The sequence below is a fragment of the Papaver somniferum genome, chromosome 6, assembly GCF_003573695.1.
Source record: "Papaver somniferum cultivar HN1 chromosome 6, ASM357369v1, whole genome shotgun sequence".
In the NCBI taxonomy this organism is placed as follows: Eukaryota; Viridiplantae; Streptophyta; class Magnoliopsida; order Ranunculales; family Papaveraceae; genus Papaver; species Papaver somniferum.
The window spans coordinates 130,211,740-130,237,283 of NC_039363.1; the positions used below are offsets into that span (position 1 = coordinate 130,211,740).

The following is a 25,544-nucleotide window of genomic DNA, read 5'->3' on the forward strand; positions in this document are numbered from 1 at the left end:
GGCGACCTTGGACGGCTAAGATTTGCATCTAAGATGGAAGGGTGTCCGTTGATCATCGCACGCGTTCATTTTGGTAGTCGTATAGGGAAGGTCGGCATGGTATGGCGCAACAAGGTGGTTGGCATGCCATTGGTACATGTGCTGCGGCTGGCATGGTTGGCATGCCTTGGCGCGGAGGTGTGGCTGGCATGGCATGCCATTGGCGCAGTGGTGCGGCTGGCATGGTTGGCATGCCATGGCGCGGAGGTGCGGATGGCATGGTTGGCATGCCTTGGCGCGGAGGTGTGGCTGGCATGCCATGCCATTGGCGCAGTGGTGCGGTTGCCATGGTTGGCATGCCTTGGCGCGGAGGTGCGGCTGGCATGGCATGCCATTGGCGCAGTGGTGCGGCTGGCATGGTTGGCATGCCTTGGAGCGGAGGTGCGGCTGGCATGGTTAGCATTCCTTGGCGCGAGGATGTGGCTGGCAAGGTATGCCATTGGCACAGTGGTGTGGCTGGCATGGTTGGCATGCCTTGGCGCGGTGACGTGGCTGGCATGGTCTGTCATTGGCACAGTGGTGCTGCTGGCATGGTTGGCATGCCTTGGCGCGGTAGCATGAGAATTAGGGTTTGGAATAGATGATGTCGGTCAGTGTTAAGGGTTCTACCGTGGAACATGACCCATGTAAAAAAAGGGTACCCCGGTAATTCTTACGTAGGCATGCTGATTGATTCAATATATGTGCTAATGGTCATAGTGACGTCATGTCAGATGTACATTTTTACGATTTTGACCCTAAGCTAAAAACCACCATCAACAGCAGTGTAATAACTCCTTCTTCAATTTGGCTTTAAGTTTGAAGTTTTTGTAGAGTGTTGCAATCTTTTCGTTGCGAAGCGTATTTTAGAATTATAAAAGATGGTCCATCTCAAGCACATCGTTACTGCACTCGAATACCGCTGCCGGAATTTACAATGGAAGAAGATGTTGCTCTTGTTCGATGTTGGTTACATCGTATGGCGAGACCAATGAACAATGACAATTTCTGGGAAAGAGTATTGGGACATTTTGTAGTATCGCGGAACGAAGCCATAAGAAACAGTAAGAGCCTAGAACTAAGAATTGCATTCATCACTGATGAAGTCAAACATTATACAGAAGTATTGTGGATGGTTCATCTTAGCAATTCTGGATTATCCAACGAAGAATTGGAAACCATGGCTCAGACCAAGTTTACCGAAGAAAGCGGGAGAGAGTTTAGGCATTTTGAATGCTATGAACTTTACAGAGAGAATGTCGCTGGATTTGATGTAGTTTGATGTTTTTGTTGTGGTTTATTAAAATGTAATTTGATGTTATTTGCAAGTTTAATAAATTGTAATAAATTTCACTCAATCTGAAGTGGGAATCTATTTTAAAATATAAACATTTTCATTCATTGATATTATTGCCAATTCTTATACAAGATATAAACTTAGTAGACAATAATAAAAACTTCAATAAAAATCAAGTACAAGTTTTGGCCTCCTGTTTATCTTCATTTGACGTATTTTCCATTCAACGCGCTCTTTGACAGTTTCACATTTGTTTTTGAATTTTTTGTTGTTAACTTTCAAAACTGGAGCTCTTCTTTTCCTTTTAGCGGAACATTTTCTTGGAGCAACTTCAAAACTTGCACTTCCCTCTTACAATTTTCAATTTTTTTTAAACTCCCACATATCTTAGAAACAGCAGCTTCAAGTTTTGCATCGCAAAAATGTGTGATCGCCTTTTCATCCATTGAGAAATAGATTTTAGAAGAGAAAATTCAAGAGAAGTGAATTTTGGTGTGAGTGAATTGTTTGAATTCGATGGTAATTTATAGAGGTAAAAAGTGAATTTTGAATTTAAAAAAAAAAAAACTATTGGCATTTTTGTTGTAAACGCCAGCGTCATATGTTAAGACCCCGCGTCGAAGTTTCGATCGCCGGCGCTTGGCCTACCAACGCTGGCACTTTTCTCGCAGACTCCAGAGTTTTTCCCTCGGTCGCGCGCTTAGTTATCTAACGCTCAGTGCTTTATCATAGTGAAAAAACCAGTTTGACCATCCACCTGGCTCAACAAAATTTTGCATCTGACCATTGCCATAGGAATTGCCCCAAGACCATACGAAGAGGGTTGAATTATAAAAATATTTTGTAGTCAGAACCTTAACCAACATAGTTTCCGTTTATCAACTTGTTCAAGATTGGTATTAATTGATCAACAAATTTTCTAAAGTTTGGAATTTAATTATAGGAAAACTGGGAGCCCAATTGTGTGCACTCTTCAACTAGTGTGCATATGGCATTTTAATGTCTACCACTGATCTAACTTTCAAAGTTATGTAATGAGTGTTGAAATTCTAAACGTGACTGGTGACTGAGTCATCCGTTAACTAGTCACTAATCAAATTAACATGTTAAGTATATAGTCTATGGAGGAGTGTGCAAGAAAATGGGCTCCAAAACTGCATGGCCGCTAATGGGAAACCGTAATTATCAGGGATACCGTTTCATATGAAACAAAAAAATTATATCTGATCCCTGGTAATTTCGGTCCCCCACTAACAGCCATGCAAAACTAGGCAGACTCCAATTAACAGGACACATCCAGCTGTTTTGACCCTACTGCTGGCACAACTTACTTCTCTGTTCACGGAGGGAGAGAGTATGGGTTTCTTAGGGAGAAGGGACTCAAGTCAATGAAAACTGACCTCTTTGAACTCAAGCAATCATAAATTGGGAACCAGTGATTCAGTGAATGAATAGGTGGGGCCCGTGGGGGCACCGACCTGAAACACAAGGAGACAATAGAATGGTAGTACAGAAATTGACATGCGTCACATGCCAGTAAATCAGGATACCAGAAGAAAATTTTCAGCAACAGCAACTCACTTTCTTCCTGTTTATAGAGACAAGGAACAAGATTTGGCTTGAATATGACTTTTGAATCACTGAAATCTGTACCCCAATTTCCCCCAACACATCCTGATGGGGGGATCTCTTCCCTTCTAGTAGCTCTTCTCATAAATCTCATCTCTCTTTGCTACAAGAGAAATTGGGAGGACCCTATGGCTAGTAACCTATCATTTTCATTGCCCCACCATCCACCCACCACCCCATGATACTTCTACACTTCTATGGCCAGGAAATAGACATCTTTTCTGATTTAACCCGGCCATTACATGTGAAGCACTAATTTCACTTACAAAATTACACATAAAAGGTAACAAGAGATTAATCAAGATTGATAGAAATTCATGAAAGAAGAAAGCATGCTAATGAACAATGATGATACTGGTTTGAAAAGAAGATACCGAACTTAAAATATACATTCATTCCTTAATTTGATTGTTTGACTAAGTTAAACCTTACTCCTCCCCCCTCCATTCACACTGAATATACTAGGGCAAAACAGAAGCCAACTTCAAGATCTTTTTGCCAGAGATTATTACTACATATCTACACATATAACTAGTACTAATACTACTGATACTAAGAGCCCTCGTCATTTCGGCACTACGTTATACCAGAACTCTAAACAACACGCACACATAGGTTACACAATGCATTAAATATATTACTTACTAGATACTAATGGGAAGCAGAAGGTTAAATGGCTCTAGATTCGTTAGCACTGATTCACGACCAAATCTCTCTGTCTTTTGTTTCTTCAAGAGGTTAGTTACAAACAGTCTTCAGTCTCTTTGCAGCTTGAACAAACCCCGAAATTACCTGCAACTCGTCCAATTGCTGAACAATGGGACAGCAATGAGTTATTCACATTTGGTCCGATTGATAGATTAGCTCAAGCTTAACATCAAAGAGAGCTTCGTGATTTTTATGGAGCCAATTTCACTTAGCCGGCTAAATCAAAATAAGAGAAGCTGTAAATAGTTTTTCGTATGAGGTACCTGTGACATAAAATGCCTTTGAACAACATCCACTAGCTCTTTTTTAGATGGATTTGGAATTGCATCAACCTATCATTGGCAAAGATACTTATACAGTTTAATAAATGATAAGGGTACCTGCGAGGTCTAAATACTGAAATCAACAATGGAAATTTACTAGGTTGAAGTGCCGCCAATATCTCCGCAACGCTGTCATTTCCAGTTTCCTGAGGTCAACCTTCTGCACCACAGGGTTTCAAAAAAGCTTAGCAAAGCAAAGCTGAAGTCACAAACATTATGAACGGAATAGCTTTTGCATTCTTGCAGGGAAAGACAAATATATCATATACCGTTGCACACCGAGCAGGAGAAACAGATCCTTTAGATTGTGACTCATATGAAAAGGTTCGGCTCATGGTCTTTTGGGCAACAGTTTTATGTCGATGCCTCAATCTGTAGGACTTTTGATTGTCATCGGATGCTGGAACAATAGGAATGTGTAAATGGATTGAAAAAAGATGGATGTAAAGAAGCCAGACAAAGAACTTTATGTAATACTTCAAAGAAATAATGACAGCTAAAGCAGCATCCTATGTGCATACCATACAACATTTCGATATGATGACGCCCACTTTCATTATTTGTTAGTACGTAAAAGATTAGCAAACAATTCACTGAGACCAACAGAGTCTAATTAATCAGCTCTTTGGAGTACGCGATTGTAATAATCAAAGGGGAGAGTAAATAAAATTCAATCAAATAACTGTAGTTACCAATATCGAACCCGTTCCATATATTCTCACACTCAAGGTCCTCGTCATCCTCAAGACCAGTTGGAGCTTCAAGGACGCTCAGGGCATTCCTCTGTAGTTTTACTTCTATCCCATTTGTAAGTATCTGAAATAGTGGGACGGACAAATCAAATCAAAAAAATGGCTAAGGAAAGAAGAAGACAGGTGAAATGGATACAATAACTACCACTGGATTGCATATTAACAAGGTAAAATTTGAAATATGGCAGGATAAGAATACTTAGAAACTCAACACTGGATAGAAGAAAACATACGAACTTTCATCCTATTCCAAACCAAAACTGACAAAATCATCACCAAGAGAATATAATCGCAGGAAGAACGAAATAAGCATAGAATAACCTGAAGCAAAGTTAGAATCTTATGTATGATCTCATTTTAGCCAAGGAAAACTTGCTTAGCTGAATTATCGAACTACATATTGATCCCACAAAATCATATCGAACATGATCAGTTCAGCATACAATTAGCAAGATACATGATACTCAGAGAGAATCTAAGTAAACATAGTGATCTCTAAGAAGAAAATCACATACTCCCAGATCAAAAATACAAATTCAGAGACCAACAATTGTTTCTTAACAAAATCTCATCCAGTTATACACCAATTACATCCTCTAAGGGAAACCCTATAAACACAAAGAATAGGTCATATGACATCAATAGATACCCAAGAAGTATCTAAAGAATGAAAAAGAAGACATCAAAACAACAGAAACACCAAATCCAAGCAAAATTCAGTCCATTAATTCACAATTCCACATCAAATTCTTAGCCGTCATTACTAGAAAACAGAATAACTCATACCATCAATTCAAGATCCGTAGATATAAATACATAGGCAATGCAAACAAATCTCAAATTCCGTAAATAGTACACCAACAACTAAAAATTCAGTCTCAAAACTCCACCGATTGACTTTAACCCATTACAAACGATCAATAATTCATACTCTGCATTAATAAGAACAGCACTATTCATTACAAAACACTGTTTAATCTAGAATTAATGACTTGAAACAAACAAATTTACCAGCCAATGCCAACCACCAAGTCCAACAGCTTTCTTGACAACTCCTTGAAGACCAACAAGAACTGATTTAGTTCTGTTATTACCAGTAACAACAACTTTAGTATGTCTTGGTAATACAGCCAAGTCATCTTCACTACTATATCCTCCTCCTCCTCCATAGCTCTGTAATTGTGATGAAAATCCACCACCACCATTTACAACACTCTCCATAAGCATTTCTTTACCAACTCTAATTTCAAAAAAACTAACTATAAATGATTAATTAATAAATTTATGAATTATAAAAAAAGTAGTTAAAATTCTGTCAGATCTTATGATAAGATCATACATTTGATAATCAAAAATAATTTATTAAAAAATCATGATTTTTTATTTCTAAAAACGGGTTTCTGGGATTCGAGAATAATTCAGGGAATTTCTAAGTAGAAGAAAATAAGAGAATGAGAAATGAGAGTGAGTGTGTGTGTGTTTGTTTTTTTTTTTTGCCTTTCTCTTTTACAACTCTGTTGCTCTTAGTCCCGACGACCTTAACTGGACCAATAATCAATCAACACGTACTCGTCATTCTTTTGGTACATCACTTCAGTAGCAGTTATTAGATTTTTAGAGAGAGAAAGACATAAAGAGCGTGAAGTTTTTCGCGTAGTGGTTTTGCCGTAATGACTTATATACCCTTGTATTTATTTCAAAATAACTTGTCTGCAACGAGAATTTAATTTGACTATCGTGACCCGACGTGAAAGTGACAATTGTTACGTTCGTACTGGTAGGTCCCATGACTTTGTTGGTGATTAATTGGATATAAGCAGGTATTGTCGTAATAGACCAAAATATGATTTCCCGCAATTTTAGATTAAAAAATAGAGAGTAATAAAAGTTTTTCCCGCGCTATATCCTATTTCCCGCCTTTTAAGTGGGGTCGGAAATTCCCGCGTACCTTTTAGATCTAGAGAGAGAAGATAGAGACCGTGGAAATAATTCATGGTGTAACTGTGTCAGACGAATGGTGTAACAGTGACAAAGCTTTAAGGCCGCAAAAATATTAGTCCACGACCAGCCCAAAGGGTTTATCATTCCAGGTCTACGTAGTGGTGTAAAGAAGTAGGGGATAAAAATGGTGAATCTCAAGCACTACCGGAAAAATAATAGGATCGGCTGACAATAAGAACCGAGTGTGTGACGATGTTTTTACTAGTAAGCTTGTCCTTTTAACAAAAATCAATCAATATTTAACCTGGTTTGATTGGGGTAATACCCAGATTAATTGGGGTATACCCAGATTTAAATGGACATAGTGTTCTTACTAAGAGGAGGCCAAAACTCGGTGAAGTTACTTTAGTACCCCTGCACTAATTAACCTAAAACTAAACCCTAAACTTAAAAACTAAAACCGTTTAATCTTCTTCTAATTATCTTCTCTAATCCCTCTCCTCTTCTCCTTCCTTCATCTTATTCCATCAACCAAAAATTTCAATTTTGATTTTCTAAAAAAAATGGTTGATTCTAAACGATCCAGTAGCAACAGTGATTCAACAGGTAATATCAAAAGATCCAAATCAGAGAAAAAAGGTAAGGAAAAATTTGTAACGAGTAAACCCGAAAATCCAATCCTTGAAGATGTTGAAAAGAACCCTCCATCGGTGAAAAGAAGACTGTGATTGATTTCTAAGCTCAAACCCGTTATTGATTTGTGTTTTTTTATTGTTATATTAGATTAGAAATCGAAAACGATGATTTTCAGGGTCCTTAGTCGGCAAGGTTTTTGAAAAATAGGATATCGGCCTTAGGATTTTAACTATAGTCGGCAGGGTCTTAACATGAAGATCATTCCGGCTTTTCATAACAGGCATGGCGAATGTGAAACATTAACCAGGGCCGGCATGGTAATCAATAACCAACCTTACCGACGTTTATTTAGTCGACATATTCTTAGACTTGTACTGTCCCGACTCTATGTCACAAAAACTTGATTTCCCTGAGTTAATAGCCGACATCTTTCTTTAATACGACCATACCGGCTGTGGTTTAGTCGGCTTGGTAGATGATTATAACCCCACCGACTAATTTTTAGCCGGCAATGTTTAGATTATCGACCATGTCGACTTGGTGACTAGAACCATGTTTCAATGTGTAAAATTTTAATATCTTTTATTTGTGTATTGTTTAGATTCTCAGAGGAAAATCTAGAAGATATCTCTTATCCTAAAAATGCAGCAGGGTTAATAGAATGGATTGACAAGCTTTATCCTACTTTAGAAATCCTAAAGATGAAACTGAAGAGAATTTCCATGTAAGAAAGTTACTTCTGATGGGTAAGAAAGATCCTGAAGAATTTATAAGGTTTGTGGAGAGTCCTAGCAATCCCCTCAACTATGAAGAATGCACATCATCAGAGGAGGAAGAAGAGGAGATTGATCCAAGAACTTTTTTCAAGGCATCTGACTTTTCTGGAGTGAACCCCTATTACAATGAGGCGGGTGACTACATGGGTCCAGTGAATGGGAAGGGAAAAGCAAAAGCTGATGATGGCGAAAAAGCTAGTGATGTCGAGGAAGATAACAACAATGAGAATGATCCATGAAATTCTTAAATTTATTATGTTTCACTTGGTTTAGAAACATAGATTGTGGTTTGAACTCTTTCATTATGTTTTGAACTCTTAGATTGTGGTTTTAGACTTATTAAACTTATGTTAATTTTTATTTTCAGTTTCTTTAGAACTTATTCTCTTTCGTGCAGTCTCAGACAATATTAGAATTTTATTAAGTCGGCATGGTTTGTAAGCTCGACCTTGCCGACCACCCAGGCTATATGTTATAGTGTTGTCAGGGATAGGTAGTCGGCATGGTTTTAAATGTAAACCTTGCCGACTTAAATGTCAGTAGTATAAAAATATTACTTTTTAGGTACAAAGTACAACCCATTGAATGTTCAACGGCTAGAAATTTCAAAATCAAGACATTAAGTGTGTTGTTATTATAAAAGCATTCTCAACTTCATCTTCAACCTTGCATAAAGAATGGAAGTTTCAAGTGCAACACACCCAAATATTTGTAGTCTTTGTACACTAAGTGGTCATTTTGCAAAGGATTGTCCCTTTGAAGGAAGCAAATGCACTATTGATGGTTGTAAGGGATTCTTATTTCTCATGAAAGCTGCAATAGGAGATGAATATCATCTGTATGTTGTGGGTTTTTCTATTGGATAGATGAACGCCTAGCTCCGTACGAAGATGAAGTTGCTAAAATCAACCTTCTACCATGCACAGATCCATGTTGCCACGGTATGATGAAGCTAATAACCTCTCCTAAGAAATTGTGTACCGGAAAAGATACTATCTATGTCCCGAATGTGTTAGGGTTAAGTTTTTAATGTTTGTATGCTTTAATTAAGATTTGTATGCTCTAATTAAGTTTTTAAGGTTTGTATGCTCTAATTAAGTTTGTAAAGTTTTTTAAGTTTTTAATAATCATTGTATTCGATATTAGTCGGCATTATACATAATTCAAAGCGTACCGGATGCTTAACAATCGGCACTTAAAAGTTTACCAACCCTGTCGGCGGATGTATAGTCGGCGGGATTCTCCTAATACACCCTGCCGACCACAATGTGTGAGGAACATACAGGAATAACTTTTTTTTTCTGTTGTGGTAGGCATAGTTGTCCTCATAAACCCTGCCGACCGCGAAAAATTCGGCAGCCTACTGAAATCAAGACCTTGCCGACCGTTCAAGCCTTTTTTCATGTGTTGTCATGTAGTACACCTGGCAGTCTGACGAAATCATAACCTTCTGAACCTGGGCCAGCGGGCTTGGTCGTGTGATAAATACAATGCATACCAAAGGAGTATACACAAAAAAATATACATCCATTTCATTCATTTGTAGTACTCCAAAGTATTATACAAAACACGAATGCGATTACAAAAGTACTCCAAAAAGATTCCTTATTCCCTAATCATAATCACTCATCACTCAAATCTATTGGAGGGAGTTCATTCAAATCTATTGAACCTCATTTAGTCAAATCTATGGGACATTCCCTAGACTCATCTAAAGCATTCCAAAGTTGCATGTTCTCCTCATAAAGTTTCATCCATTCCCTGCTCTTGTTGAATATGAACTTTTCCCAAAAACTAAACCTCTTCAAAGAGGAGGTAATGGACATTCCTTGTTGAGTTGTAGGCCAATAAAATGATTACCATCAACCAAAGACATAACAATTATTCTATGCCTGAGCTGCTCCACACAAACCGCATGTTTCGGTGCAAATGCTACACTTAGTCCTTTACCAAAAAAAATGTACCACGCATGACCACGTATCCGCGAATAGATGGCCACACTCAGGCATTCTCAACCAATGCTCCCATTTGATTGGTGCACTTCCCTCCGGGCCTTTAACACTGGTAAGCAACTCTTTAAAAGTCGCTTATTTGTCCTCCATGGAACCTTCTAGCATCATTGAGATATAAAACTCCTTGTCTTTTTCTAGTCAGGCGGCCGTCTTCTTTCTTATGTATTGACATTGGGTGAGATTCTCCTCAATTGCTCCACTTAGGTGTACCAATTGTTGGGAGGCAACGTGAAACCCACAATTTCCATCCTTCGGGACGTCGTCGGTACCAATAAAGAACTCTCGAATAATTTGAGGGAGTTGTACGTGATAATCTTCCATACCGGTTTTACTACCTTCCTCGGACGACCTCGTTTCTTCATAACATCTCCTTGACTTTCTTGACTCTTAATAAGTGTAGTTTCATTTGGATTCAAGTTTGAAACGGTTGGTGTAGTTTTTCTTTGCTCGGACGACCTCTTTTGTTCACAACACTTGCTTGACTCTCAAGAAGTGGAGTTTCATTTGGATTCAAGTTTGACACCGCTGGTGTAGTTGTTTCTTTCCTCGGACAACCTCTTTTATTTACAACACTTGCTTGACTCTCAAGAGGTGGAGTTTCATTTGGATTCAAGTTTGAAACCGTTGATGTAGTTTTTTATTTCCTCGGACGGCTTCTTTTATTTTTAGCCGGCTCCTCTTTGTATTGCGCCTCGGTATAGTCATGTCCGGATGAATCGCATTTTGTACTCAAATACTCTTTAATTTATTCCCTTTCGTCCGCCATCGTTTTTGTGGTAGGTGGTCTACCGAAAGGATTTTGTTTCGCCGGTTCTTCAAGTTCTTGCATAAAAGGGTAAACAATCAGCATCAACTTGTGCTTCATAGTTTGTTTGTCCAACCTATTCAACGTGGGGTACTTATCGAGGATTATTCTCTCAAGTTCCATGTCGCCAAACTCTTCACCGGGATCTTCTCTTGGAGACGTTTTGAAAGATAGTTGCTTCCAATAAGGATCTATATCTTCAATCGGAATGGGAGTTTTATACCTACCAAGCATATGATGACATGGAAGTCTGATAGCCTTCATTATCCTACACTTACAAGGAGTGCTTGGGTCATCATACTTTTGATACAACTTGAGATGTTTCATCATGAAACGTATTGCCCAATGCGAGACATTTCTATGTATACCAACAAGAAACCAATCATCCTCCTTAAACTCCTTCAACTTCTTGTACCTATTTTCTTCGAATTGCTTTTTTATCTTATCGATATCATTATTAGTGTACTCATGGATATCATGTTGCCATCGTCACAATCCCATTTTGACTCGTGAAAAGTAGACCTTTTAGTCTCCCATGAGCTTGCTCTACCATACTTGTGGACTCAAGTTTGAAATGTTTATAGTCGTAAGTAAAAGCATACACAAACCTCTCTTTGTGTGGAGTCAACCATTGTCTCTTGCAATATGCCACTACTTTGGGGTAATTAACGCCCCAATCATCCTCGAACTCCTTCAAGTTTATCTCATATCTTGCCACACTCATTGACCAAACCAACTTATCCAACGCTTTCATGAATAACCCAAATTTGATTTCGCCTTCTTTCCATTCTTCGTATTCTTTCTCTTTCTCCTTCTCTCTCTCCTCTTTACAGTCAAACCTCGATAAACGAATGTTCGATAAATGAATAACCTCACCAAATGAATAATTTTCTCTGGTCCCTACTTGGGCCAATGTGATAAATGAATAACCTTGCTTAATGCATTAATGAATAAAAAAAATTGAATCCTTAAAGGCCCTATAGAAATATAAACGAATAATCACTAAATTCCATGTAAAAAAAAAATATATAAGAATAAACGAAAATACATAATCAGTAAATTTTACATAGAAATATATGTAGAAATAAGCTTAAAAAATTCATCTATGATTAGATGTCTTTTTTTTTCACCTAAACCAAAATGCATCGCATCCTTAGTTTTATGCAAGCTTGCACAATTTCTGGAATATTTTGCTCGTGATGTATCTAGTAATTTTTTGAAGTGACCATCGCTTGAAAGGCATCTTGAGATGAAACATTTGGTACGACGTTACTATCATCTGGTTCAGTATCATTCTCGACATTCATTATTGACTCAATAATTTCTCCTTCTATTGGAGATTTCATAACTACATCATTCTCGTTAGGATAGTTTAAAACATGTTCGACGTCCATCGCATTTCTATAACGTAAAAAATAAAAAACGATACCAGTTAATCCTTGGATATCTGCTTCTAATTGACCATTTTCTAGTTCTGTAACATCTATATCTTCGAACCAAATCCTACAATGACGGAAACAGTTTGAAATTGCTTTTTCCCTCTAGATACATTTGTACATCTTCTCTTATACAATTTAACTTCATAATTAAGAAAATATTGTCTAAATAAATAAATATTCATTTATCGATAAATAAATAACCCCGCTAAACGAATATTTTTTCTTGGTCCCGAGGCCATTCATTTATCGAGGTTTGACTGTAGTTAGTTTGCTAAGACGCTCATCTTCCACTTTTTCATGTTTAGTACCTTTCTTTGCCTTCGGTTTTTGGATATGACTCCTACAATTCTTTCTAAGATTGCATTGTATATGCCAAGTGCAAAGCAAATTTTGTGCATTGGGAAAAACTATCCTCACGGCGTTCATTATTGCTTGCTCGTTGTCGGTCACTACAACCCCGTGAGTCTCGTATTCGTGGTAGAGAAGCTTCAAAGTTTCCAATGCCCAAATATAGCTATCATCCTTCTCACGATCCATAAAACACCATGGCACCGTGAACGACTGCTTATCCGAGGTTTGTCCTACAATGTTCAACAAAGGCATGTTGTACCTATTCGTCTTATAAGTGCAATCCATGAACAAAACTTGGTAAAAGCACCGTCCAAATTGAATCATATCGGGATGCGCAAGAAAAATACGATCCACCTTACCCTCCGATGACTCATGGTGCCTCACCGTGTAGTTGTATTTGTGTTCCAACCATTGTGATTCTTCTATTACATTTCTTCCATCCCATTCAATTATTTTGATAGTTGCCTTGGCCGCATAAATTGTAGACAATGAAGAAATGTTATCGGGGTCGTCCCTCTTGAACTTACTAAGGATCTTGCTTGGTTTAATTCCCCAACTTTTTCTTACTTGTTCGAACTCGTGCGGTTTCAACTTGGCAACTTGACAGTGCCCAACAAGACTTTCCGGATCTTTATGGTTATGCCAACCGACATCAATTCTACTCATTCTCCACATGTTATTGGTTTCTTTGTTCCTCCCAAAAATAATCTTGAATGGGCATCCACACTTCTTTGACTTCGTCTTGTAGACCCTCGTCGTCTTCTTATCATACACATAACTCTTTCTCTTATGACTTGCGTCCGGCGACCCATTACACTCGCATACCATTTCAAACCGCGTATCTTTTTGTTGGGTGTTTTTAACTAGAACGCACATCTTCTCTTTTGCTTTCTCAATAACCCACTTGACCGCGTCGTCTTTTTCCTTCCATTCTAAATCATTAGCATAATGTGCGGAAGTATCAGGACCCCTAACATCATCGGTACCAATGCAATCTACAAAACATCACAAGTTAGTTGATATGTACTACAAAAGTCGGCAAGGTCGATATAAAAAACAACGCCGGCTAAATAGCAGCCGGCATGATCGAAATATAAAAAAGTGTCGACCGATCTATAGTCGGCAGGGTCCGTATCCACTACAATGCCGGCTTAAGCATGTTTCAAATAACGTCTCCTGTGTTGCAAAAAATCTGGTAGTCGGCAGGGTTCATATTTTCGACCTTGCCGACTAAACACTGCTCATGAAAAGTCGGAGCATTATTTAAACGAAGACCACGCCGGCTCTTATAGTCGACCAGGTCGATAATCGTCGACCGGGTCGATAATCGTCGACCTTGCCGACACTGAGCAAAAGTGAGAAAAAAAAACAACCAAAATCGATCATTTGCACGGAAAAATCACAATCTTCACCACGTAAGTTTTCTACCTGATTACTTGAAGTTCCATTCTCTTCTTCTGGGTCATTGGATTCTACGTTCGGCTCAAAATATTTATCACTTCCATACCCATCTTGAGTTTGAGGAAAATAAAAGTGAGGATCATGCATATAATCCATTTGATCATGATTTGGTAGATCATCATACAAGTACTCATTTGTAGGAGGAAAGTTAGAAGACTCCTCCACTTCAAAATCAGGATTAGAATCACTCATCTCACTCGTATCACAAATTTCACAAAAACCCTAACTCCCCCCCCCCCCCCCCCCCAAAACTTCCTCTACTTCATTCTACTTCTCTCTCTAAATTATTTCTAAAACCCAACTTATAAATCAACTAACTAATCTAATCATTACAATTAAACTAGTGCTAATCATTGTGGGGGCATTTTAGTCATTTTGAAAATATATGGTTAAGGGGCTTTCTGTTTTACTTCAAAATGACCTTATTTTATCTCATTGGGTATACCCCAATTAATCTGGGCATACCCCAATCAACGATATTTAAAGCTAAAATCTATTTTCTTAAAGAAAGCATATATAGAAGTTTCCTTCCGTCACAGTTACCATCACGCTGTTAGTCCGGTTGTACTTAAGTAGCTATGAACCCAAAGCACAGGACATAATTGTGCTTTTGATGACAAACCTTGAATAAAAGGAGCTAGTAAAGACATGAAATTACATCACGAAATACAGTCTCAGTCTCAGCAGGGAATTTTTTTTTACAGTAACACACAAAACTGCCTCGGCTATCTATCATTCATGTTTACAAATAAAAAGTTCACTAACAAGTTCACCAAATTTTACGGACCCTACCCACCACCCCAGTGGTCAGTCAGGCTAATCCCTCATCTGAAAGCTCCACTTTGCAGCTATTCACTACACCTTCTACACGGTCGAATCCTTGATTCATATGGAAAACTTGAGAAGTCTTGTTATTGTGTGTAAAATACCAAAATGTAATCTCTGCACACTATTAGTACACTCAGACTGAACTACATGACAAAGACATGATGGATTCGTGTCAATACTCTAATGTTCTAGCTCCCAGAAGTCGGGGATATATCATAAGACCTATCTACAAAAGTGTAACTAAGGTATCATCACAGATGCATATTCATGTAAAGTTTGTGGCGTGCTGGCGCATCATGAGAAACTAGCAGGATATGAAGCACAAATACTTCTTCCTAAGTTTTGCTATCTTACTCCTGCTGCGACTCCTACCAGCCACATCATCTTTGTTTTCCGATGAAGTAGGTGAAGCTGCTGCTCTAACACTACCAGGTGAATTAGATGACGAGGACGATGCCACTTCATCTTGTGATGAATTTGTTAGCTCATTCACATCGCGGTCGCCTGCAGTCTGTCTATTTCGAGCATCCTCTAACGCATCTGTATCTAGAAGTTGCTGCTCAGCACCTAACAAAGAACGAAACAGAACAAAAAAATGAATCATTCCCCATCTGAAAGTACTTATTTACTGCTTCCTCTGAGGGTTTATTGTGTGAAAACAATTGGACTGTGAGAGATGCATCAACAATTATTATCCAGATTTCCACAAATACTATAACACAAATCCAGCAAAGGCTACCACTGAAGAATTTTTAATTTTAGCCTTAACATTTATCAAAAAAGAAAAAAAAATTATACCATTGTTTATTGCCTATTAGGAAGAATCTTCCACCAGTGTGACAAGTTATTTCTTTGACATATAAAAGCAAGAAGCTGAGAAAAAACTAGACCTACTTGGAACCTAATGAAAAGAGACATCGATATATGATGTATCTATACAGCTAGAACAGGGAGTCTAGCCCAAAACCTATGCTGGCTAAAAAAAAGTCTGCCACAAAATTGTCCACATAAAAGGAATTAAGGCGGATGGTTATGACTTTCAAAATGCTAGTCTTGAAATGGAATCGTAGACGGGATATGGTTAATCCAGCCTCAGTAAGTCAGTGGCGTGGTGTTATATAGACATCAGGTCCCCAATAATATGTGTTAAGGTGAGGTTGCACCCCTACTTAATATGTGCATAACATATAGTACACTAAGTGAGCATAGATTTTGCAGGAAGCTTTATTGGACACAAATTGTGAGACCACACCAGTACTTATAAGTGACACACCCAACATGGTCAGTACCTCAAGGGTTAAATATACAAAAGGCAACGGAACATAAATAGGTTGGTAGACCTACCTGAAGAATCCCCTCCGACAGCCGCATTAACTGGTCTGAGTAATCCAGAAACATTATCTGCGTGATTCCTCTGCGTATCCAGATCATTATTCATATCCCGCAACAAAGCTGATGAATCGAAGTAGTCGAAGTGTTCAGATGACGCCAGAGTCGAACATATTGAATTCTCTGAACTGGAAAAAGACGATTCTAATGGATCATCGAGGTCTTCCAATTCCAAGTAATCTCCCATAGAAAAGTCATAGATCTCATTGTCATGAATGGAGTTAGCAGGACTTGGTTGTCTGTCAGACACTTTCGTCGGGTCATGCTTCTCATTCTTACTGATCACCTGGATTGATAATATTAAGAAACGGAGGACAGTAAAAAATCCAGGCAGTAGGCATATGAAGACTGGAAAGCAAAGAAGAATAACTAAAACAAGCTGAAAATAACCTTCCAAAGCAGTTCTAGAATGGCAGAAACACATGGAAGTTCACGAACCTGACACTTGATGGTAGGATGTTTTAAGTTGGGATCTAATTCCGTCGAATTAAGCAACGCGTTGTTGTCAATGCAATCGCACCCACCAGAACCATGTTGTTCTTCCTTGTTGCTTGGACTCTGACCTCGATTTGTAAAAACTCTACAAAGTGAACTGGAATTCTACCAAACAATGATTGCTAACAAATCAGACCAAGTTGTTTGAGAGTTACCAAAAAGAAAATTGACAGCTTTCAGGTGCATGAAAGGTTTATAAGGCTTACACACCCCTTCTTTATTGATTTCAAGGAGTCTCTTCTGCTGTATTCTGTATGCATGCATCATCCAGTTAGTTTTTTCCCCATCAGGAGCTTGGCCACTGAAGAACTGGAGAGTACTTCTTGCACCAATGGTGGGACTATCTGTATGTATTTCGCACTCCTCCTCAGCCTCCACCCAGTATCCAGTTTCAGAAGCTTTAAGATCCCAGGAATGCAAGTACCAAATGCGATCTGTGCACATTACTACTCAATAAGCAGAGTTCCGAACTAGTAAGAAGATTCTAAATGTCATAACATATTACTAGACTAATGAATGCATTATTGAACACAAATAAACTGGACTTACTATGAAAGATTTACCACTACGAAAACGCAAATCATATCAGTGGTAAATTTTCAAATCCGTGAAATGTTGTGTATAATGAACACAATACCTTCATGATTTTTCACTTAATGTCAAAAACCCGTAAAAAGATATCTAGTATGTCACATGACAATAAACCACTAAGCAAAATTGAAACAATGTTCAGTCAAATGGATGCAAATCAAACCCTCTAGGCCACCCCTGTACTGTTCTGATAAAAGCATGGGCGAATCCAATAAGAGTAAGAAACTAGACTCATGCTAATCACACTAGCATGAGTTCATGTAGATATCAATATCCCATACAGTTGTGTTAGTAAAAGCAGAAACATATTTTTTAAGAAGAGTAAGACCAATTAAATCTTACCATTCAATAACCATGGAAAATCAAGGTAAGGGTTTATTTCAGTATTTACGTTATCTGGGATAGGATCCCCACATATCATTCTCTCCAGACACATAACTAGCAGCTCGCCAGGCCAACTTAAACCAATATCTTCAATTGTAGGAGAGAAAGGTGCAGATGGACACATTTTATAATCCCCAAGTTAGAATTATTGGTGCTTCCCTGTACAATGTCACACCAATAGATTGGTCAATCGATCCAAATAAATACTACATCAGAAATCCAACAAGTACAAACTTATAAGAACAAAATTTGCATTTTTGAAGGTTTCTAAGCTCTATCTTTAACATAAATGATTTTTATTATTCTGAGAAATCTCAAAAATAGCCCTATTCTAAGAATTCAACTAACAAAGAATACCAGTAAATGAATTGGATTAAACATGCAGGGAATCAGAATCAAAGAATCCCCAAAAACTGAGTTCTTGGAGTCTACATCAAAATTTTACAAATCTGATGATTAAATATTCAAGTCAAAGAATCAAGAAATCAAAAAAGATCATCAAATTTCCAATTTAGGGTTTGATTAATCCATGCAATAGCTAATTCAATCCATTCTTAGTATAAAGACAAGAAAATCATTCAGTTAATAAACAAGTTTCACGAAATGTAAGTAGCTCAATTTCACCTTATGCGTAGGGCTTTTGGAATTGGGCAATTTCTTGATCCTCAGCTTCGTCTTTGTTCTACTGAATTTTACTTGCGTGACTGTTGTCTGATGGTTTTTCTTGGAGTGGTTAAATTGGGTATGTATTTGTAGTAATTTTAAGCAACTTCACTATTTGTAAGCTTGTGGTAACGCTACTAAGTTTACCCCTGGTTGGATTTTAACCCGCACACAATTAAGAATCATTCACCTGGGAGTGTAAATTTTGCCCGGCAGCCCGAGGCCCAGCACCGTCCGCCCTGTCCCATGATAGCTCATTGGTGACTGTGGCCCTTTACGGGCTGGTCCGACCTAGCCCATTTAAATAAGAGGGCGGGCATAGGCCACAATTCAATTTTTCTTGCCCGACCCAATATCCTTCCTATTATCCCGTCAATACTACCCGCCATTGTTATCCGTTTACCTAGCCTAAGTGACTGTTCCAATTTTGTTTTATCCTAGAATATACTTGGTACATATACTTAATACAGTCAACCCTCATAGTTTTCATATGTATTTCTTAACTTTTATTCCATGAGAGTCTAATTTTGTTAACCATATAGAGAAAATATTGAGCAAAATCTAAGGCACTTTCCTTTTCTGATGATTCAATTCAGGAAAAATTATAGGAAGTTTGGTTTATCTTATTCCCATCCAATTCTCGTATTTGATTATTAATTTTAAGTAAAACTTGTGTATTATTACTACTTTCTTTTTATTTTTAACAATATATATGTATAATATATATTTGTTTGTAATATTCAAGGCCCTCCCGGCCCTATCCGCCCGACCCCAAATTACAAAACAGGCTTGGGTAGGCCATGGGTACTTACTGTAGATAAATAACCCTGCCCGCCCGGCCCTTTTAATTTCATGGATAAGAGATGTTCCGGCCCGCCCTATACCGTCCCATTTAATAAATAGGCCGGGCTGCGCGGCCCGGCCCAATTTACACCCCTACATTCACCTGATTGGCACATTTGGTTCATTCTGACTTGTTCTGGTGCTACTGATATCCTGTAGTACGAGTATAACTACCACCATACTCCGTACATTGAATCTGAACTAGAGAGTACTAGACTGTAGAAGTAGACAAGTGGTAGAAATGGGTTGTTGCTAGAAAAGAAATAAAAGTCTTACTGAAGGAAAGATTTTTGGTGATAAATATGGAAATGGTATTTTATGAGAAGAGACTACTACTATGTAGATTTAGACTCATGCAGAATCAATTCGGATTAAGTTGTCCGTCCGATGAGTGAATCTGTATGATTAGCTTTTTCCGAAAAATATATATAGGTGGAGTTCATATTACAGATCTCATAAACTTGATAGTGTCAAAAGCTATTGTTGGAATTAAAAAAAGAAGAAGGTGCATCAGTAAACCTTAAAGTCTATTGAGAATCTTGAGATTCTTTTCTTCTTTTTCTAGCCAGAAGGTCGCTTTGTTTGATCTTCTATCCACAAAATGAAATCCCCCAAAAGAGACCAGTTGGTCTGCCATCTTCTTAACTTCATCTAATATTGCTACACATTGTCATTCGATTGTGGTTTCTTTGCCTTGTAAATACTTAATAGTTGTTTGGTTGTCTCCTTCCATGGCCAGATTTGCAGATTGTTTGTGATGGCCCAACTTGTAGTCTACAGTAAGGCTGCAGCTTCTGTTAATGCAGTCCTGTAACTACCCATTTCTGCTCCTTTGAAGGTACCTGTCCAATTTCGTAAGATGAAACCAAAACCAGCATTAATGTCAGCCGATATCCAAGATGCATCACAATTTAGTTTATTAAAATTTATACTTGGAAGTGTCCAGTAAAGCTGATGTTGTATTCTGTTTCTACATTGCAATAATATTGTGGTTTGTGTTGTTGGATGCCAATACTCATAGTGTCTTGATATGTCTAAAGCCAACTTATCTAGGTTTCTTATTTTGTTCTCAAAAATTCTAAGGTAACGTTCTTTCCATATGAAGCAACATTTCGTGGCAGCTAATGCCATTGATATAAAATTCATATTTTCTTTCATCCATACATTGTATATATCTAAGAAATAAGTATTAGTAGAGGATTAGTTAGAAAATACTCCATGTGTAGTCATTCAATGTAAATTCCACACTAATCTTGCATAATTGCATTCAAAGAATAAATGAAAAGTGGAATCTTCAACTTGCCGACATAAAACACAGTTAGTGTAAACTTCCGTTATTGAACCCAACTTTTGTCTCGTAGGCAGAGTATCTTGTAGACACTTCCAAACAAATAATTTGATCCTCTGAGATGTGTTCATGCTCCATAAACTCTTCCAAAAAAAAATTAGTATTAGAAGGGATTGAGGCATATTGGTTTTGCAGCTTAGCATACAGAGATTTCACTGTGAATTCTTCATTTGTAGTGAGCAGCCATCTAATCTTATCTTTTTTTTCAAATTTCCCATTTTCAATTAAAAATAACATGATGTTCAAAATTTCCTTGACCAGAGATGTTTCAAATATAGAATTTAACGAACCGATATTCCACTTCTTTGTTTCACTGTTAATTAACTGTGATACAAGTGTTATGCTGGAGTTTCCCCTTGAGACAGAGTTTGCAAGAATCTCTTCCCTATTAGGTAACCATTTATCTTCTAAAATGTTTACAAAAAGTACCATCGCCTACCTCCCATATGACATATTTTTTGATACGTTGAATTCCTTGTAGGATGCATTCCCATATCCAAGAAGCTTGTGATTTCTTCTTGGAATAAAGTGCTCCAGTCTTTTTTAAAGATTTCCCTTTCAGAATTTGTGCCCATAAGTCATCTGGATGACTTACAAGCCTCCAAGCAATTCTGCTAATCATGGCTTGATTAACTTTATTTTCTTCTTTGAAACCTGGCCCTCCGTGGTCCACTGGTCTACATAGAAAATCAAAGGATTTGATGTATATACCTTTAGAGTTGGTGTGTTTTCCTTACCAGAAATCTCTTTGGATATCATTGATTCTCTTAGTAATTTTTTTGGGCAGCACAAAACAACCCATACTAAAAATAGGTATGCTAGACAAGATAGATTTGTTTAACACCATTTTACTTGATTGGGATAAAATCTTTCCTAGCCAGTTTTTGATCCTTTGCTCCATTTTTTCTATAATGTTATTAAAATATTTTAACTTAGACCTATCTATAAACAGGGGAATTTCATTGTGTGTCTTTTAAGTTTATTTTATTTATTTTCATAAGTCTAGAAATAATATCCTGGTGTTTTTTATATATCTTTTTACTGAAAAAAGAAGACCAGATTTTGAGAAATTGATAACTTGTCCCGAAGCTCTGATGAACATATTGATAGCATCAAAAAGATTGCTGCAGCTTCCTAAGTCAGTCTTGGTAAACAAAATAAGGTCATCCGCAAAGAACAAATACGATATAGGTGTTGATTTAGGAGTCAATTTGATTCCTTGGACTTTTTTTACTGTTTCCAGATGGCACAGTAAGCGGGAGAGAACTTCCATACAGAGGATAAATAGGATATTTTATGAATTTTTTGATACGGTATAAGTGTACATGTATGTATTTATTTATTTTTATTTTCTCGATAGGAATTGATGTCCGAAGAGGCCAACGGGAAGGGAAAAAGAAAGGACCATGTAAAGAGCCGCAATCGTAAAGAGAATTGTAGCAGGGATTTGAGCAAAGATCCACATATCATGGATTTTATGCGGACTAACACATCTGACAAGATTATAAGAAGCATCATTAGTTCTTTTCTTGATAAAATTGAACTCAGCTTCACGGAAACAAGAAATATAAACTTGATATCTTCAATTAGTCTTTGAATTTTCTAAGGGATCCTCAAGAACTGCCCATTTAGAATTTTGGCGATAGCTTCATAGTCACCTTTAATGATAATGAACTGAAAATTCATTCTACTAGTCAACTTGAGATAAGAAATAAATGATCATTAACTAGGTTCAGCAATAATAGTCTCACAACACACTATGTGACCTGATGACTTTCTTGCGATGGAAGCGCAAGAACCAAGACCATTAACTATGTCGGTATCATTTAAAGAAAATACCAAAGGGAGATGACCAAGAGATATTGACCTCATTAACAGCGGTGGAGCTACGAATAATAGATGGAGATTTAGAATGGTATTTATTTTTCTCTGGCAAAATAATTTTAAGAACCAGTAGTTTGCAACCTTGAGAATCTGATGGACCTGGGGAGAGGCACCAACATCATTTACTTTTTTCCACACATCCCAAAAAAGACAGTACCCACAGCAGAAACTGAAGTCAATTTTTCATCGATCCAGTTGTATAGAAGCCTCCAGATGAACATATGTATCTTAAGAGAAATAATCTTCCTTCTCCAAAAATGACCCCTGGGAAGGAGGTATCATTAAGAATAGAAGACTCACTAGTGTTAATACTCTATAGATGTTGACAAGATTAGGGGTGCACATACCCTACCCATACCCGCCAATTCTACTTTATCCGCCAATGTTTTAACCGTGTTCTACCCTACCCATTATTTGGCGGGTAGGGTGACGGTTAAAAGATTTCTTATCCGCCGTTAAATGGGTAGGGTGACGGGTAAAGCTCGAAATTATCCTACCCTACCCGCTTATCCGCCTTATATTGAGAAGACAAAATAACCCTTCTAATGTTTTTTTCTCCTTCACATTTTTTCGTTGTTTTTAAAGATATCAGGGGTAAAATATAAAGACCCTTTTGTTCATCTTTCTTCAGAGAACTCAACCCCAAATCGAACCATTTACTCTCTTTTTGTGTCGTCTGAAAAGTGAAAACCTCATCTAAAATTATCCATTGAAGAAGAAGATCAAAAAAGTCTCATCTCCATATAAGTGTAATATGGGTCTAAGTGGTTTCACATTTCTCTAACCCCATCTTCAGGTACGATTCAAACTCCTCAAAAATTGAAATTTCAGATTTGAAATCGATTTATTGATGTTGTTGTTGTTACCTCCGAATCTAGTAATTCATGGCGTGTTAAAACTTAGGATTATTTTGAAACTTAGGGTTTTACTCTGAATGTTTATTTGATGAGATTTCATTTGAAACATGAAATTTAGGAATTTAGTATTAATATCTGAGTTAGTTGTTGAACATGAATGTTGAGTCTTAGTTGTTAGAGAGTTATTGTTATCTTTCAAGAAAGTGATTGAAATGAATCCCAGTATTAATAGACGAAGGATAAGATTCAGTCTTTCAGGGATGATCAATCCCAGTGTGTTGATTGTAATTATGTACTGTTTAACTGTAGTTTATTGTTCAATTTGATCCATTAAAAACTTGCCAGGTTTCCTGATGTTCTCTTGTGTAAATGCAGATGCATATAGAGAAGCTCCAGAAGATGGCTGGTGCCGTGCGCACTGGTGGAAAGGGAAGCGTTAGAAGGTCTACCGAATTCTTCTCTTGTTTTCCTTTCTCCTTATTGCTTTTATATCCATAGGTTCCGTAAAGTTATTTTTTTAATTCAACCATAATTTCTATGCTTTCATGTTTTCCTATTGATAATTTATAATTTTACAGATTGGTGTGTGTATCTTTCCATTTATCAAATGTGATAAATATATACACATGTGACTGTCACCTTTAACCCTAAATAGATCTATTTTTACCTTGGTTTATCTGTGGGGTAGTAGGAATGACGTGCTTGCAGAGCCTTTTACTCGTGAAATCGTTTTTCTACAGGTTCTTATAGTTGATCCCCCTAGTTGTGGGATGGCTTGTATATTGTCGATTACTAATCTATTCCTCGCTTCCATAACAAAATTTAAGCCACAGGAAGAAAAGTGTGTTGATCTGTGCATTAACTTTGTTTTTGAATCTCATCTGCAAGGTTCTCCATCTTTTCTCCCTTATAACCATTATTTTAAAATTATATGGTTGTAACTTTTATTTTATATTGGCAGAAAAAAGAAGGTTGTACACAAGACCACAACCACAGATGATAAAAGGCTTCAAAGCACTCTTAAAAGAATAGGTGTTAATGCCATTCCAGCCATTCAGGAGGTCAATATTTTCAAGGACGATGTAGTCATCCAGTTCCAAAACCCTAAAGGTATAAATATAATGAGTCTTAGGATTCAGTTACCGAACAGTTATTTTTTAGTTAGTATTGACATGCCTTCATGATTCTATGTGTTATACTAAGCAATGAATTTATGTCTTTTTCAGTTCAAGCTTCAATTGCTGCCAACACATGGGTTGTTAGTGGTTCTCCTCAAACAAAGAGTAAGCTCCTCCATTATCATTGTTTAGCTTTCTAGCACGGGAATGTTTTTCTTCTTTATGTGAATATTTAATGCACCAACAATATTTGTTCAGTTTGTGGATCATATACTAGGTCACGAGTGTCCTAAGTTCCCATTTCAGACATCTATTTCTACGCTTAATCAAGTGATTACTAGATGTACAAGTTATTCTGGTGCTTCTCTGTGGTTTAGCAGTACCATGGACCATCATTGTTGTGTTTCGAATGTCCATTGTTGTTTGGAAAACTTACTTGGTTACAAACTTTTTTTGTGTATTCCAGAATTGCAAGATCTTTTACCTGGAATTATCAACCAATTGGGTAACTTTTCCTTTGTTCATTTCCGTGTTTTCTTGTGCATTTCCAAATATCATTGTTGGTACTGGTGCTTGGTGTTTAAACAACGGTATGCCATGTACGTGGTGTTACTTTTTCAGGACCGGATAACTTGGACAACTTGAGGAAGCTTGCAGAACAATTCCAGAAGCAGATGTCTGGTGGTGCAGGTGCCATTCCTGGAACAATCCCTGAGGAGGATGACGATGATGTGCCATAGCTTGTGGCTGGAGAGACATTCGAAGCCGCAGCCGACGAGGAAAAAGCAGCTTCCTAGATATTGCAAGGGAAAGCTAAAATAATATGTCCCTACAATTTCGTTTTTTTGACATTATCTATTGTCTTGAAATTTTTAGTGTTCTCTAGTGCCTGGTCTTTTCCTATTAGGCTCTCCTCTCCTTTCTCTTGGTAGCAATCAACCATGTTCGTGGGAATTACATGTAAGTTACATATTATTTGGGGGAAAAAACGGTTAT

At 37.5% G+C, this 25,544-nt stretch overlaps 3 protein-coding genes across 4 annotated transcripts; 1 reads left to right on the forward strand and 2 right to left on the reverse strand.

Moving 5' to 3' along the window:
* Positions 1-3,299: 3,299 nt before the first annotated feature.
* On the reverse strand, positions 3,300-6,229 carry LOC113289297. Of its 2 annotated transcripts, none has more exons than XM_026538522.1 (6): positions 5,739-6,229; positions 4,668-4,791; positions 4,245-4,375; positions 4,073-4,132; positions 3,916-3,984; positions 3,300-3,754 (listed from the first exon to the last, which is right to left on the reverse strand). In XM_026538522.1, the coding sequence occupies exons 1-6, from the start codon at positions 5,952-5,954 to the stop codon at positions 3,683-3,685; spliced, it is 672 nt and encodes a 223-aa protein (XP_026394307.1). In that variant the 5' UTR covers positions 5,955-6,229; the 3' UTR covers positions 3,300-3,682. The 2 variants fall into 2 exon arrangements, with proteins under 2 accessions (XP_026394307.1, XP_026394306.1); XM_026538521.1 differs by having other exon boundaries at positions 4,073-4,135; positions 5,739-6,222.
* Positions 6,230-14,828: 8,599 nt separating this feature from the next.
* On the reverse strand, positions 14,829-18,575 carry LOC113289298 (NAC domain-containing protein 53-like). The gene is made up of 6 exons (XM_026538523.1): positions 18,460-18,575; positions 17,794-17,994; positions 17,071-17,294; positions 16,804-16,965; positions 16,321-16,651; positions 14,829-15,543 (listed from the first exon to the last, which is right to left on the reverse strand). The coding sequence occupies exons 2-6, from the start codon at positions 17,957-17,959 to the stop codon at positions 15,281-15,283; spliced, it is 1,146 nt and encodes a 381-aa protein (XP_026394308.1). The 5' UTR covers positions 17,960-17,994; positions 18,460-18,575; the 3' UTR covers positions 14,829-15,280.
* Positions 18,576-22,830: 4,255 nt separating this feature from the next.
* On the forward strand, positions 22,831-25,314 carry LOC113291489 (basic transcription factor 3-like). The gene is made up of 6 exons (XM_026541014.1): positions 22,831-22,848; positions 23,806-23,873; positions 24,392-24,540; positions 24,657-24,713; positions 25,015-25,053; positions 25,170-25,314. Exons 1-6 carry the CDS (start codon positions 22,831-22,833, stop codon positions 25,286-25,288), a joined length of 450 nt encoding a protein of 149 aa, XP_026396799.1. The 3' UTR covers positions 25,289-25,314.
* The last annotated feature ends 230 nt before the right edge of the window (positions 25,315-25,544 follow it).